Here is a 14,457-nt window from a genome sequence, read left to right as displayed (position 1 = left end):
AGGGCTCTGGGAAGTATTTCTCAAGGACTTTGAGATCTCCCACTGAAAAGCCATTTAAAAGGAGAATCATCTAATTTCATTTCATTTTCCTGGTCAGAGATAAACATTATCATTATTAAATATACATCTTCTGTCTTTCATAAACAAGATGTCAGACAACTGACATATAAACAGAAACATACATAAACAGATAAATATATAAACAGATACAGAGAGATCTTTGTAATCATTCTCTCTTATCTACCAGAATAAGGAAATAAAACACAAATACTTATCTTCAATGTTTTGTTTCTTGAGTAAAGTTGCCTAAGTCTATTTATTAAATAGAACCATATGCCCGTTTACGTTATACTGCAAAAACTAAAAGGAAATATGTCTTACATGTATTTCTTGTTAATTTTGGCAGATACATTTCCTTCAGACTCCCTTGGAGTATTTATCAAACGATAGGGTGGATATGATTGATGTGAAGTCCTGACCATTTCTCATCTCTAACATGTGCATTCTCTGGATTTCTGCACTGCTTATGAACTTGAGGATGGGAAAGCAGAGTGAAGAATCACCTGGGGTGAGATAAAAATCTTGAAAATGTGGCATGAGTAGATAGGTAGCAAATCACCAAATGCAAATTTGATCCGGCAACCGAGTTATCCTTAGGAGACAAACACTGGGGAGATGGGTCTGCTTCTGTGGCTCCTTGATTTTATAGAGACCAGGTAGATGAAGCCGCAGAATTGGGGTGCAAGATGGGATTGAGGGAAGGTGATACTACTATTTATACAAAAGCTCAGATATGCCTAATTTCACTTAAAGCACCTGACCATCAAGAAGCTATTTCAGCAACTGTAACTGGCATAAACTAGTTTAAATTTAATTAGATATAAAACTTAAGAATAGAACAAAGTGATGTAGAAAAGCTTGGCTATGTCTAGTACAGATAAGCCACAAAGCCTCTCTTGGCACTGATGTCTGAGGTTCCATATTGATTTTTTAGAATATCTTTTGCTTTTCAAGACAAGATACGTTATACACAAAGGCATAACAGGATGTGGATCAGGTAATTTGCCCTCACCCTCTCCTACTCAGAGATGGCACAGTCTGTGGCCTCTTAAATTCTGGAGTGACATTTAATTGATGTTTATCTTGTCATGGAAAATGGCTCACGAACAGAGGTGGTATTTTCACAACCACATAGAAATACTGGGTTTAGAAAACAAGTCTGACCCAAAAGACTTCACTCAGCCCAGATAAAACACTATCATTAGCTTAAATCAAACGTATTTCTGATGGTTTTCTATTTATATAGCAGTATAGAATAAGATTGTAAATCACTAAGCCATTAGAATTCAATTTTATACTATTTGTCATGCTGCTGACCAACATAGAGCTTCCATTTTTCCGTGAACTGTGCTGCCAAACTCCCTGGTGCACCTGACCTTGTGCTTCTCACGTCCAAAGCTCAACAGTAAGAGCGCAGACATTCACAAACACCGCTCCCAGATCCTTGCCGCCTGGCCCATGCCTGAGGCTCGAGAGTGGGAAACTGGGAGACACATTTGTGCTAAGATTGAGATACCCTACGCTCGGGGTCTATTCCTTATTTATGCTTTTGACGTTGGGAAATATATTAGAAATAAATCACGTGATGTTCAAGGACTGGCAAAGGACATTTAAAAAAACAGAGAAGTTGGGAAGCAACTAATCATAGTGAGGAGATAAGACGGAGGAAATTTTGAAACTATAAGGCAAAAGTGTGGCCTAGTCAATGGGTAGGGACATTATTTCTAGAATAAGAGTGAAACGATTTCCCTGATGTAAGAAATATCTCACTTGATCAAAATAAAGGAACTCCCATGATGGTTTTAGTCAATATTAGATACTGACAGGTAAATTACCGACACAGCTGTGATGCAGAAACTCTGGGATTCTTTCTTTCCTGGATGCTACTGGATAAAAGGGCATCTCATTTAATATGCAGTAGGAGGTGATGTGGAGTTCTTAGTCAGCTGCTTACATTTCATCTCATTAAAGGAACTCAGAATGAAGTGAAGAGTAAAGAAATTAAGTTACTGCTTCATGCTTTGGAAGAGGGGGGAAGAGAAAGAAAAGTGTAAAGAGGTGTCTTGTTAACTGCGGTGCTGTGTTTGTTTCCTAGTTATATTCTCTACCAAGAAAAACATGGGTAACAGTCAATAAGTCCTACCTGTGGTCTCTATTGAATTTAAAATAATGTATAGACAAATGCAAAATATAATTTTATTTACCTGATTCTTTTTGACATATAAACTTTCCATATAAAAACATGTCCAGGACTTCACAACTACTTTTTATTTTCAAAAAACAAATCCAAACTTACCAGCCTTTTGGTTAAAAACAACAGGAATTGATCTGAGTCCAGTGTTCTTAAATCCCCCTTAACCCTTCTTATCTGTATGTTCTATGATGGCAGAACTTGCCAGCAATAGGGATACCGCTCTTAAGAAATTATACTTTAAAACATATTAAAATGTAGTTTTTGGCAGTTGGAGTGCCCAATTTTCCTTTATGGCATGGGCAACCTTAAGAAAAATATTTTGAGAGCTCAGTTCTTCTCACATTAAATACAAGCTGAAAAGGTGAATGGTACTAGGCAAATGGTCAGCGTGCCTCTCTGGTCATATGTTCGACTTCGAACCTGTATGAAGTTCTGCTTTCAAAGCCACTAATCCACGGGCCTCCATAGGGCAGGACTTGAGGTGGGTGGACATCTCGGAAATCCTTCGCTATCAGTTCAGCAGGATGCTGATGATTTCACTTGACGTTGGAAAAGCAAGGAGAGAGATGTTAGGCTTATGCTATTCCCGTCACGCTAGTGTTAGATGTCGTGACTGTTTTTATTTTATGGACAGCACAATTCAGTTTAAAAACAGACCACGCAGCGCCAACGTGTGGGCATCCGCTGGTAGGTTGGCCGCGTTGACGAGCTAGAGAACAACTGCTTATCAGCCTACTATTTATGGCTTCACTTGTGCATTTCAGGCATGTCGGTGAGGAGAACTCTCAGGTACAGTTCTCAGCCCAGCTGATAAACAGTACAGCTGCCACCGGAATGCAGTGCCTGACATCATCCTGCCGTGCTGTCTGTGCAGAAAGGGTCGCCGTTGGTAAAGATGAAAAGGACTGCAGATGTCATCTTCCAAATGCTGTGCTTTTTTAGGTAGTCCATTGAAAGTCCAGTGCTCCAAAACCAGTACTAGGAAGCTGGTTTCACTATATTCTCCTCGAGGTTTATTTTGTTCAAAACCCCAAGTTTCACTGAAGACGAGTCATCGGCCCACACGATGGATGTAGACAAACTTTTTTTTTTAGTTCTGAAAATCGATTTCCTCTGATGTTTGTGCAGCAGCTGTTTCAACTTGTCTTTGAAAAAGCTGGTTGTGAGAGTGTAGAGGATTGGGTTCAAGGCACTGTTTACTGGGAGGAAAAAAATGACGACCCAGGAAGTGATTGTTTCTGAGAAGGAAACGAAGTGTGAAAGAAAGCTGAGGTTTTCATAGACACAAGACACATAACATTTTATCGTCAAAGCTACTTTTGAGACGGCTATGTGGCTTGTTTATGTCCTCTCTCACCTCATGGAAAAGCTCTCTGCTGGAAGAGCACGGGAGCTACGAATTCAAGGTCCTACCACCGACTTTTCTGAGTTTCAGAAACGACTTCGCACGTTGTTATGAAACAACGTGGGAGGAGATATGTGAAAACACTTCATACACTATAAATTGATACATAATGTATTCTTCTTGTTTTCATTGCCCTTTCTTATAGAAAAATAAGAAAATGAGGAAATAATTCATAATCAATAGGACAGTGTCCAGAACTAGAAGGTTCTGGTCCAGAGTCAGCTCTGACTTTGGTCTGAATTTCAGTCCTGAAGGTCTTCCTGCCCCGCCCTCATATCCCCGCTGCTATATTCAGAGTGCAGTCAGAAGATTTGAAGAGCAAAAAAGAATATATCTCCAAACTCAACGAATTCCTTCTGTGTGAAGGCTTACAAAGGCTAATAGAATATTAAGGGAAATATGCCAGAAAAAGTGAGGAGAAATTTTGGATGGCAGTGTCCTTTCTGAATTCAGTTGTCCCTCAGTATCCACCATGGAAGTGGTTCCAGGAGCTCCACAGACACCGAAATCCACAGGTTCTCAAGTCCGTTAAATAAAATGGCATAGTATTTGCATATAACCTATGCACATCCCCCCGTATACTTTACATCATCCCTAGATTACTTCACCTAATACAAGGTACAGCCATGTAAAGAGTTGTAAATACAATGTAAATGCTATTTGCCAGCACAAGGCAAATTAAAGTTTTGCTTTTTGGAACTCTCTGGAAATTTGTTTCCAATATTTTCCGTCTGCAGTTGGTTGAAATGCATGGATTTGGAACGCAGGGCTACGGAGGGCCGACGGTACATCAGTTGCTTGGTTAGGATGAAATCTATTTTCTCCCTTAAACAGAGCCTGCTCCCAGGGTTACACACTTCTTAGCTGTGTGACTGTGGGCAAATCCCCTAAGCTCCCCAGACCTCAACTGCCTTATCTGTGAAAGGGGCTGACGATAACTTACATGACTGAAGTCAGTGAGCTGGGCCGGCTCTGTGGACAACCATTTTCACAACCTGGGGTTCTCCAGTCCCACCACACTCTGCTGTCTCCTCCCCCATCTTCAAAAGTCTGAGACCTGCCATCTCAGGTGAGAGCTGGACATAAGCCTAGCATCCTTCCTCTCCCCCTCTCCTTTGTGACCCCCTCCTTCCCTCCCCATCCTGTAAATTTCTTATCCTTCAGACACTGTTGCTTGTTCTTCTCTTAGCCCTGCTCTGTTCCCTACATCCCGTCTGTTCTTCCTCCCGTTTACTTTTCCACTTCTTCTCTGACTTTATCTGCCCTTTCCTCCTTCCCTTTGATCTCTCCCTTCTCCTTTTTCTATGTTTGCCTTTCCTCTTTTCCACCCCGTCTTCTCTTTCTTTTCCTTATTTCTTTTTAACTGGAAAGAATACGGAAGAAATACGTTTGTATTTAGCATACCTTAGATTTATTAAATGAAGTTTTATATTACTATATTATCTGTCTTTAATTTTAAAAAAAATTAGATATGAACAGTTTGTGACTGAAGAAAAACAGTCAGCTGTTTTTTGTCTGTTGTGTCCCGAAAGGAGGTTGTGATCAGGAATGAGACTTCCTGTTTGTCTCAGGATGACTCACTGATGTAAGGTTAGCAGGTAAGTCCTGAGATGGGAGGGCTGAAGCCAGCTTATCTTTGGGGCTGACCCCATGTACTCTCAGTGACCTACCATGATGGAGCAGACCCCAGAGTTCTTGGAGGGTGGGGACAGCGGCCATTTAGGTCCATGAATGTAGCAATTTCTACGACACCATGGGGAGTTGGGCAAGCGAGCAGGGGCTTAGTCAAGTGTGGTAGACTTCTCTCCTAGGTGCACTGAGGTATTCAAGACGAACCTCAAAGGACTGAACTATAAAATGTAGAGAAAGACCAATGTGTGGCCCAACAACATTTTCATGATTTTTTTTCCTGTTCTAGTTCCATACCATGATCTAAAATGTCTTAGACTCTCTCCAAGAATAATGATTACCACCCCTGCTATCAGAAAACCTTGTTGTGGGACTAAGCTCAGAGGTTAAGGGGATGCTGCAAATGTTGTATGTCATTTTGCAGTGAGGCATTTGGCAAGGCAGAGGGACATAAATAGTTGCAGGTGTTTGTTACTTGTACATTCATCACTCTTTTATAAGGGCTTCTGATGTGTCAACCCCATGCTCGACACTTCTTTTGTTTTTATCCAAAAGATTTCATATTCCATGGAATCTCATGATAAAGTCATACAAATAGAATTTCACAAAATCGATTTATCTTAGGCCTATTGTCAGAAAGTTTAGTTAAGAATAAAATAAGATGACTGTTAAAGATGTTCCTCTGGTACAAGTCCTGAAAACATCTTCTACCAAGATGAAGAAGACAGTGCCTGCCCTGGAGGAACACTCCAAATAGGTTTGCAATAGGCTGAAGAAGTGAGTTGAAGATGATCCCGAAGTTTGTTTCCCTGAGGGCTGGGCAAAAGCCCTGGGGGGACCCTAGGATGGCTACAATTTCTCGGTCCCAGAAAGGCCTTCAAGCAAAATCCTAACTAATGAAAGGTGATTTTCTCTGGCTGAAGTAGGGGTGTGGCCTTTTAGATAGGCACTTGCATGGAACATTAGACCTCCACAGGGCACAGTGTGACAACCACGTGGCTAGGGCCATGAAATAGACCGGTGGTTCTTAATCAGGGGTGTGCACCTTAGAATCACAAAGCACCCATGTAGAGGCCTTGGCCCCTATAGACTAAATTCAGAGGCCCAGGGTGGAACCTGGACACGTATATTTTGTGTTGTTTTAGGTACTCTTGGTGAAGCATCACTATGTAGCCCAAGTGGAAGCAAGACACTAAGACTTAGTTTTCCTCTGTCCCCTTTTTTTTTTTTATTCTTGTCTGGGTTGCACCATTACTCGGCTCCTATCTTAGAATACTGATTATAAAACACTTAGGAAATCCTAAACCTTTGTATTCAAGTTGTAGGTATTTATGCAGAACTTACTATATGTGACAGACTGTATTCTCGCCTCGTCAAACAAAGGGCATAAGAAAGCACAACGTACTTGGGAATAACAGAAGGGACTGACCTGGTATTTCCACCCGGAAGAGGGAAAGGATTTTAATTACAAATACAGGAATCCAGCAGATGGCATCAGAGAACACTATAAAAAAGAAACGGTTTGCGACGGCCGCCTCTCTTCCAGTGTTATTCCTCACTTCTGAAGTCTGCAAGGCAGTTTTTTGAATGGAACAGAACATAATAGTATAGGAAAACACAATGATGAGAAAAGCCAGCAAATTCACACCTGTTGGGAAAAGCACACCTCTTAACATCTCAGGTGTATAAATCAACAGTAGAAATACTGTGTTACTTAGATGTTCAATATGGTGCCTCTTCCCCTCCCCTGTACTTCCAGGAAGCATTCTTGTTATAAACCCAGTGGTAAATCAGCTAAAACCCTGAATCCAAGGCTGTAAACTGGAACAAGTTAAAAAAACTGGGTTTTTTGATCTGGGTTGCCAGATCAAAAAGCTATTTTAAATACGTAAACACTTTTCCAAGAATTGTAGACTTTGAAATTCAGATCTACATATATCATGAGGTAAATTTTAGCTTTTTTAAAGCAGGAAAACAGCTATTTCATTTTTAGTTCTCTGCAAATTCAAACCTTAAGGGATTACTGTAATCACATGCACAGCTCAAGAAATCAATTCGCCCCTATCCCTTTAACTTATAAATATGAAAAAGATATCCTTGGAATATCAAGAAGACAACAGCCTCAGAAACATTATTTTTTATGATTTTTGGTTTTCAAAAAATAATACATAGGACTAAAATACATTTTTATTTTTTCTTCAGATTGCCCACAGTAATCTAAACTAAAATTCAGAACCTTTGAGACTTGTTTTAGAAAAACAAGGAATAACAGAAAAATTAAAAATTCAACTATATAAATTACTCTTTTAGGGTCAAATATGTTCAGAAGATTCTCACTTATCATTATCGTATAATGCTGACTTCTTTGTTGCTCTGTTATATTCTTGCTATCATAAAAATCCTAAAACTGATCATCTTATTCCTTATAGTGAACATAAAATTCCCATATAATTTCAAAGTTATTTAAAAAATGTTCATCTGATTAGACTGTATGTAAGACTGGTGAAGTCTAGGGAAAAATTCTACAAATTCAAGGTGTTCCATTGTTTTTATCCAAAAGATTTCATATTCCATGGAATCTCATTATATATTCATATAAATAGAATTTCACAAAATTAATTTATCTCAGGCCTATTGTCAAAAAGTTTAGTTAAGAATAAAATAAGGGAGGAGCTTCAAGATGGCTGAAGAGTAAGATGCGGAGATCACCTTCCTCCCCACAGATACACCAGAAATACATCTACACGTGGAACAACTCCTACAGAACACCTACTGAACGCTGGCAGAAGACCTCAGACCTCCCAAAAGGCAAGAAACTCCCCCACGTACCTGGGTAGGGCAAAAGAAAAAGGAAAAAACAGAGACAAAAGAATAGGGATGGGACCTGCACCAGTGGGAGGGAGCCGTGAAGGAGGAAAGGTTTCCACACACTAGGAAGCCCGTTCGGGGGCGGAGACTGCGGGAGGCAGAGGAGGGAAGCTTCGGAGCCGCGGAGGAGAGCACAGCAAGAGGGGTGCAGAGGGCAAAGTGGAGACATTCCCGCACAGAGGATCGGGGCCGACCAGCACTCACCAGCCCGAGAGGCTTGTCTGCTCACCCGCCGGCGCGGGCGGGGCTGAGAGCTGAGGCTCGGGCTTTGGAGGTCAGATCGCAGGGAGAGGACTGGGGTTGGCGGCGTGAACACAGCCTGAAGGGGGCTAGTGCACCACGGCTAGCTGGGAGGGAGTCTGGGACAAAGCCTGGACCTGCCGAAGAGGCAAGAGGCCATTGTGTCGGGGTGCGCGAGGAGACAGGATTCAGAGCATCGCCTAAACGAGCTCCAGAGACGGGAGTGAGCCGCGGCTTCAGCGCAGACCCCAGAGACGGGCATGAGACACTAAGGCTGCTGCTGCAGCCACCAAGAATCATGTGTGCGAGCACAGGTCACTTGCCACAACTCCTCTCCTGTGAGCCTGTGCAGCCCGCCACTGCCAGGGTCCCATGACCCAGGAACAACTTCCCCGGGAGAACGCACGGCGTGCCTTAGGCTGGTGCAACGTCTCGCCGGCCTCTGCCGCCGCAGGCTCGCCCCGCATCCATACCCCTCCCTCCCCCCGGCCTGAGTGAGCCAGAGCCCCCGAATCAGCTGCTCCTTTAACCCCGTCCCGTCTGAGCGGGGAACAGATGCCCTCAAGTGACCTACAGGCAGGGGCGGGGCCAAATCCAAACCTGAGCCCCTGGGAGCTGTGAGAACAAAGAAGAAAAAGGGAAATCTCTCCCAGCAGCCTCAGGAGCAGCGGATTAAATCTCCACAGTCAACTTGATGTTACCTGCATCTGTGGAATACCTGAATAGACAACGAGTCATCCCAAATTGAGGAGGTGGACTTTGGGAGCAAAGATATATATATATTATTTTTCCTTTTTCTCTTTTTGTGAGTGTGTATGTGTATGCTTCTGTGTGTGATTTTGTCTTTATAGCTTTGCTTTTACCATTTGTCCTAGGGTTCTGTCTGTCCGTTTTGTGTGTGTGTGTTTTCTTTTTATTACTTAAAAAATTTTTTTTCTTAATAATTATTTTTTCTTTTAATAACTTTATTTTATATTATTTTACTTTATTTTATCTTCTTTCTCAATTGCTTTCTATTTTTTCTCCCTTTTATTCTGAGCCGTGTGGAGGACAGGCTCTTGGTGCTCCAGCCAGGCGTCAGGGCTGTGTCTCTGAGGTGGCAGAGCCAAGTTCAGGACACTGGTCCACAAGAGACCTCCCAGCCCCATGTAATATCAAATGGCGAAAATCTCCCAGAGATCTCCATCTCAATGCCAAGACCCAGCTCCACTCAACGACCAGCAAGCTACAGTGCTGGACACCCTATGCCAAACAACTAGCAAGACAGGAACACAACCCCACCCATTAGCAGAGAGGCTGCCTAAAATCATAATAAGGCCACAGACACCCCAAAACACACCACCAGACATGGACCTGCCCACCAGAAAGACAAGATCCAGCCTCATCCACCAGAACACAGGCACGAGTCCCCTCCACCAGAAAGCCTACACAACCCACTGAACCAACCTTAGCCACTGGGGACAGACACCAAAAACAATGGGAACTACGAACCTGCAGCCTGTGAAAAGGAGATCCCAAACACAGTAAGTTAAGTAAAATGAGAAGACAGAAAAACACACAGCAGGTGAAGGAGCAAGATAAAAACCCACCAGACCTAACAAATGAAGAGGAAATAGGCAGTCTACCTGAAAAAGAATTCAGAGTAATGATAGTAAAGATGATCCAAAACCTTGGAAATAGAATAGAGAAAATACAAGAAACATTTAACAAGGACCTAGAAGAACTAAAGAACAAACAGACAATGATGAACAACACAATAAATGAAATTTAAAATTCTCTAGAAGGGATCAATAGCAGAATAACTGAGGCAGAAGAATGGATAATGGACCTGGAAGATAAAATAGTGGAAATAACTACTGCAGAGCAGAATAAAGAAAAAAGAATGAAAAGAAATGAGGACAGTCTCAGAGCCCTCTGGGACAACATTAAATGCACCAACATTCGAATTATAGGGGTCCCAAAAGAAGAGAGAAAAAAAAGGGACTGAGAAAATATTTGAAGGGGTTATAGTTGAAAACTTCCCTAATATGGGAAAGGAAATAGTTAATCAAGTCCAGGAAGCACAGAGAGTCCCATACAGGATAAATCCAAGGAGAAACGCCAAGACACATATTAATCAAACTATCAAAAATTAAATACAAAGAAAAAATATTAAAAGCAGCAAGGGAAAAACAACAAATAACACACAAGGGAATCCCCATAAGGTTAACAGCTGATCTGTCAGCAGAAACTCTGCAAGTCAGAAGGGACTGGCAGGACATATTTAAAGTGATGAAGGAGAAAAACCTACAACCAACATTACTCTACCCAGCAAGGATCTCATTCAGATTTGACAGAGAAATTAAAACCTTTACAGACAAGCAAAAGCTCAGAGAATTCAGCACCACCAAACCAGCTTTACAACAAGTGCTAAAGGAACTTCTCTAGGCAGGAACCATAGGAGAAGGAAACGACCTACAATAACAAACCCAAAACAATTAAGAAAATGGTAATAGGAACATACATATTGATAATTACCTTAAATGTAAATGGATTAAATGCTCCCATGAAAAGACACAGACTAGCTGAATGGATACAAAAACAAGACCTGTATATATGCTGTCTACAAGAGACCCACTTCAGACCTAGGGACACATACAGACTGAAAGTGAGGGGATGGAAAAAGATATTCCATGCAAATCGAAAGAAAGCTGGAGTAGCAATTCTCATATCAGACAAAATAGACTTTAAAATAAAGAGTATTACAAGAGACAAAGAAGGACACTACATAATGATCAAGGGATCGATCCAAGAAGAAGATATAACAATTGTAAATATTTATGCACCTAACATAGGAGCACCTCAATACATAAGGCAAATACTAACAGCCATAAAAGGGGAAATCGACAGTAACATATTCATAGTAGGGGACTTTAACACCCCACTTACACCAATGGACACATCATCCAAAATGAAAATAAATAAGGAGACACAAGCTTTAAATGATACATTAAACAAGATGGACTTAATTGATATTTATAGGACATTCCATCCAAAAACAACAGAATACACCTTCTTCTCAAGTGCTCATGGAACGTTCTCCAGGAGAGATCATATCTTGTGTCACAAATCAAGCCTTGGTAAATTTAAGAAAATTGAAATCATACCAAGTATCTTTTCTGACCACAACACTATGAGACTAGATATCAATTACAGGAAAAAATCTGTAAAAAATACAAACATATGGAGGCTAAACAATACACTACTAAATAACCAAGATATCACTGAAGAAATCAAAGAGGAAGTCAAAAAATACCTAGAAACAAATTACAATGAAAACAGGACCACCCAAAACCTTTGGGATGCAGCAGAAGCAGTTCTAAGAGGGAAGTTTATAGCAATACAATCCTACCTTAAGAAACAAGAAACATCTCAAATAAAAAACCTAACCTTACACCTAAAGCAATTAGAGAAAGAAGAACAAAAAAAAACCAACGTTAGCAGAAGGAAAGAAATCATAAAGATCAGATCAGAAATAAATGAAAAAGAAATGAAGGAAACGATAGCAAGGATCAGTAAAACTAAAAGCTGCTTCTTTGAGAAGATAAACAAAATTGATAAACGATTAGCCAGACATCAACAAAAAAAGGGAGAAGACTCAAATCAATAGAATTAGAAATAGAAAAGGAGAAGTAACAACTGACACTGCAGAAATACAAAGGATCATGATAATTACTACAAGCAACTCTATGCCAATAAAATGGGCAACCTGGAAGAAATGGACAAATTCTTAGAAATGCACAACCTTCCAAGACTGAACCAGGAATATAGAAAATATGAACAGACCAATCACAAGCACTGAAATTGAAACTGTGATTAAAAATCTTCTAAAAAACAAAAGCCCAGGACCGGATGGCTTCACAGGCGAATTCTATCAAACATTTAGAGAAGAATTGTCACCTATCCTTCTCAAACTCTTCCAAACTATAGCAGAGGGAGGTACACTCCCAAACTCATTCTACGAGGCCACCATCACCCCGATACCAAAACCAGACAAAGATGTCACAAAGAAAGAAAACTACAGGCTAATATCACTGATGAACATAGATGCAAAAATCCCCAACAAAATACTAGCAAACAGAATCCAACAGCACATTAAAAGGATTGTACAGCATGATCAAGTGGGGTTTAACCCAGGAATGCAAGGATTCTTCAGTATACGCAAATCAATCAATGTGATACACCATATTAACAAATTGAAGGAGAAACACCATATGATCATATCAATAGATGATAGTTCTTTTGCCCTTTATCCGGGTCTTTTCCCTGGCTGTGGGTCTCTAGCTCCTGGAACACGACCTCTGCCTTCACTTGGCTAATGTGTCCTCATCCTCTGGGCCTCCGTTTGGATTCATTTCTACTGGGATGTCTTCCCTGATCCTCAGATCTGGGGCTCCCAGAACATCCTGTACTCCTCCTTCGTGGCATCTGTCAGCCTGTGACATGAGGACGTGTTTCCTTGTCTTCATCCTTCTTTCTGGCTGCAGATCTGTGGGGCCAATCTGTTTTTTCTCCAGTTCCCAAAATAGTGCCTGGCCTATAGGAGGTGCTTAATAAATCCTGTCTGAACCAATGAACGTACAGTAGTGTGTGTGCATATGTGTGTGTGAGGGAGAGAGGGTTTCCACGAAGTGCACCTATGCCAGGAATGGCTTACAACATTGTAGGTGTGCCATAGCCGCGAAAAAATGGCTGTCAACTAGGGTTTATTGAGGAGTATTATTAAAATGGTGCAAATAAAGTGTTTTCTTTTTCAAAGGAAGAAGAGAAGGAATAGATGGAGAATAGCTGGGAGGGGTGGTTAGGACCATTTTGTGATGGGCTTTAAGTGACTAATTTAAACTTGTCCTTGGTTGTAGGGAGTTCCTGAAAGTCTCTGAGCAGAAGATACTCAGTCCTTTTGGTACTCATGTAGTGAACAGATAAGAAGGAAAGAGAAGACCCCAGAAGCCAAAAGACCAGTGAGGGCTAATGTAATAATTCAGGGCAGAGGTCATAAGGCTTTAAGCAAAGGTGACAGCAGTAGGTAGAGACTGGAAGAAAGAGAAGGCAAAGGTGTATTTCGAGGGAAAAGTATTTGATGAAAAAGAAAGGATGAGGACTTCTCTGGTGGCGCTCTGGTTAAGAACCTGCCTGCCAATGCAGGGGATACAGCTTCAATCCCTGATCCGGGAAGATCCCACATGCCACAGAGCAACTAAGCCCATGCACCACAACTACTGAGCCTGTACTCCAGAGCCCGTGAGCCACAACTATTGAGCCCACGCGCCTAGAGCCTGTGCTCCACGACAAGAGAAGCCACCGCAATGAGAAGCCTGCGCACCGCAACAAAGAGTAGCCCCCGCTCACCACAACGAGAAAAAGCCCGCGCACAGCAACGAACACCCAAAGCAGCCAAAAATAAATTAATTAATTAAAAAAACAGGTAACAAATATTAAAAAAAACGAAAGGATGATGGAGCTTATTGACTTCTTAGTTGAGGGGACAAGATGAGAAGGGAGAATCAAAATGATAATACTGCCCTAGTTAAAGAGGGGACATGGGAATGGCCTTAGTTTTAAGCAAGAGAGATACCTACTAGACAATTTTAAATGTCTTTTTAATCTTTAAGGGCTAAACTTCTCATTCATTTATAATAGAAAAGGTAGCGTTTTCTTTTCTAAAACCCTTCATTCTCCCTCCTTAATTAGGGAGAATTAAGAAAACTAAAAAGCGAAGAGTTTTATTAAGCACCCTTCCGTTGCGGACTTTGGAACTGCATTTACAAAAGGTAATAAACCTTCCTGGTATTTCCATTCAGATAATCTCCTGCTAGTCAGTTTCAAGAATTTTATTATTATTTATTTAGCTCATATCTATACTGTAAAAAAATGAGCTCAAATAACTTGGTAGCGTCACAGGACAAGGCAGTGAACTAGAATTCCTCCAGCTCATTGTCACTTTGTATGAACATGAAATCAAAGGGTCTTACAGATAATAAAAAGATCATTCAGAGATCCTGACAGTATGTGTTTGCTTTCC

General features: G+C 41.1%; 1 protein-coding gene across 1 annotated transcript in view; it reads right to left on the bottom strand.

The window, feature by feature from the left end:
• Positions 1-3,115: 3,115 nt before the first annotated feature.
• RXFP2 (relaxin family peptide receptor 2) overlaps positions 3,116-14,457 on the bottom strand; it is a 61,598-nt gene continuing 50,256 nt past the window's right edge. Inside the window, exons 17-18 of the mRNA XM_030882121.2 lie at positions 6,718-6,936; positions 3,116-3,492 (exon numbers count right to left, since the gene is read on the bottom strand). Of these exons, the coding sequence (XP_030737981.2) occupies positions 3,233-3,492; positions 6,718-6,936 (479 nt within the window). The 3' untranslated portion in view covers positions 3,116-3,232. The remainder of the gene's footprint in view (positions 3,493-6,717; positions 6,937-14,457) is intronic.

Source organism: Globicephala melas, chromosome 18 (assembly GCF_963455315.2).
Source record: "Globicephala melas chromosome 18, mGloMel1.2, whole genome shotgun sequence".
NCBI classification, from domain to species: domain Eukaryota; kingdom Metazoa; phylum Chordata; class Mammalia; order Artiodactyla; family Delphinidae; genus Globicephala; species Globicephala melas.
This window is presented reverse-complemented; position numbering and strand designations above follow the sequence as displayed.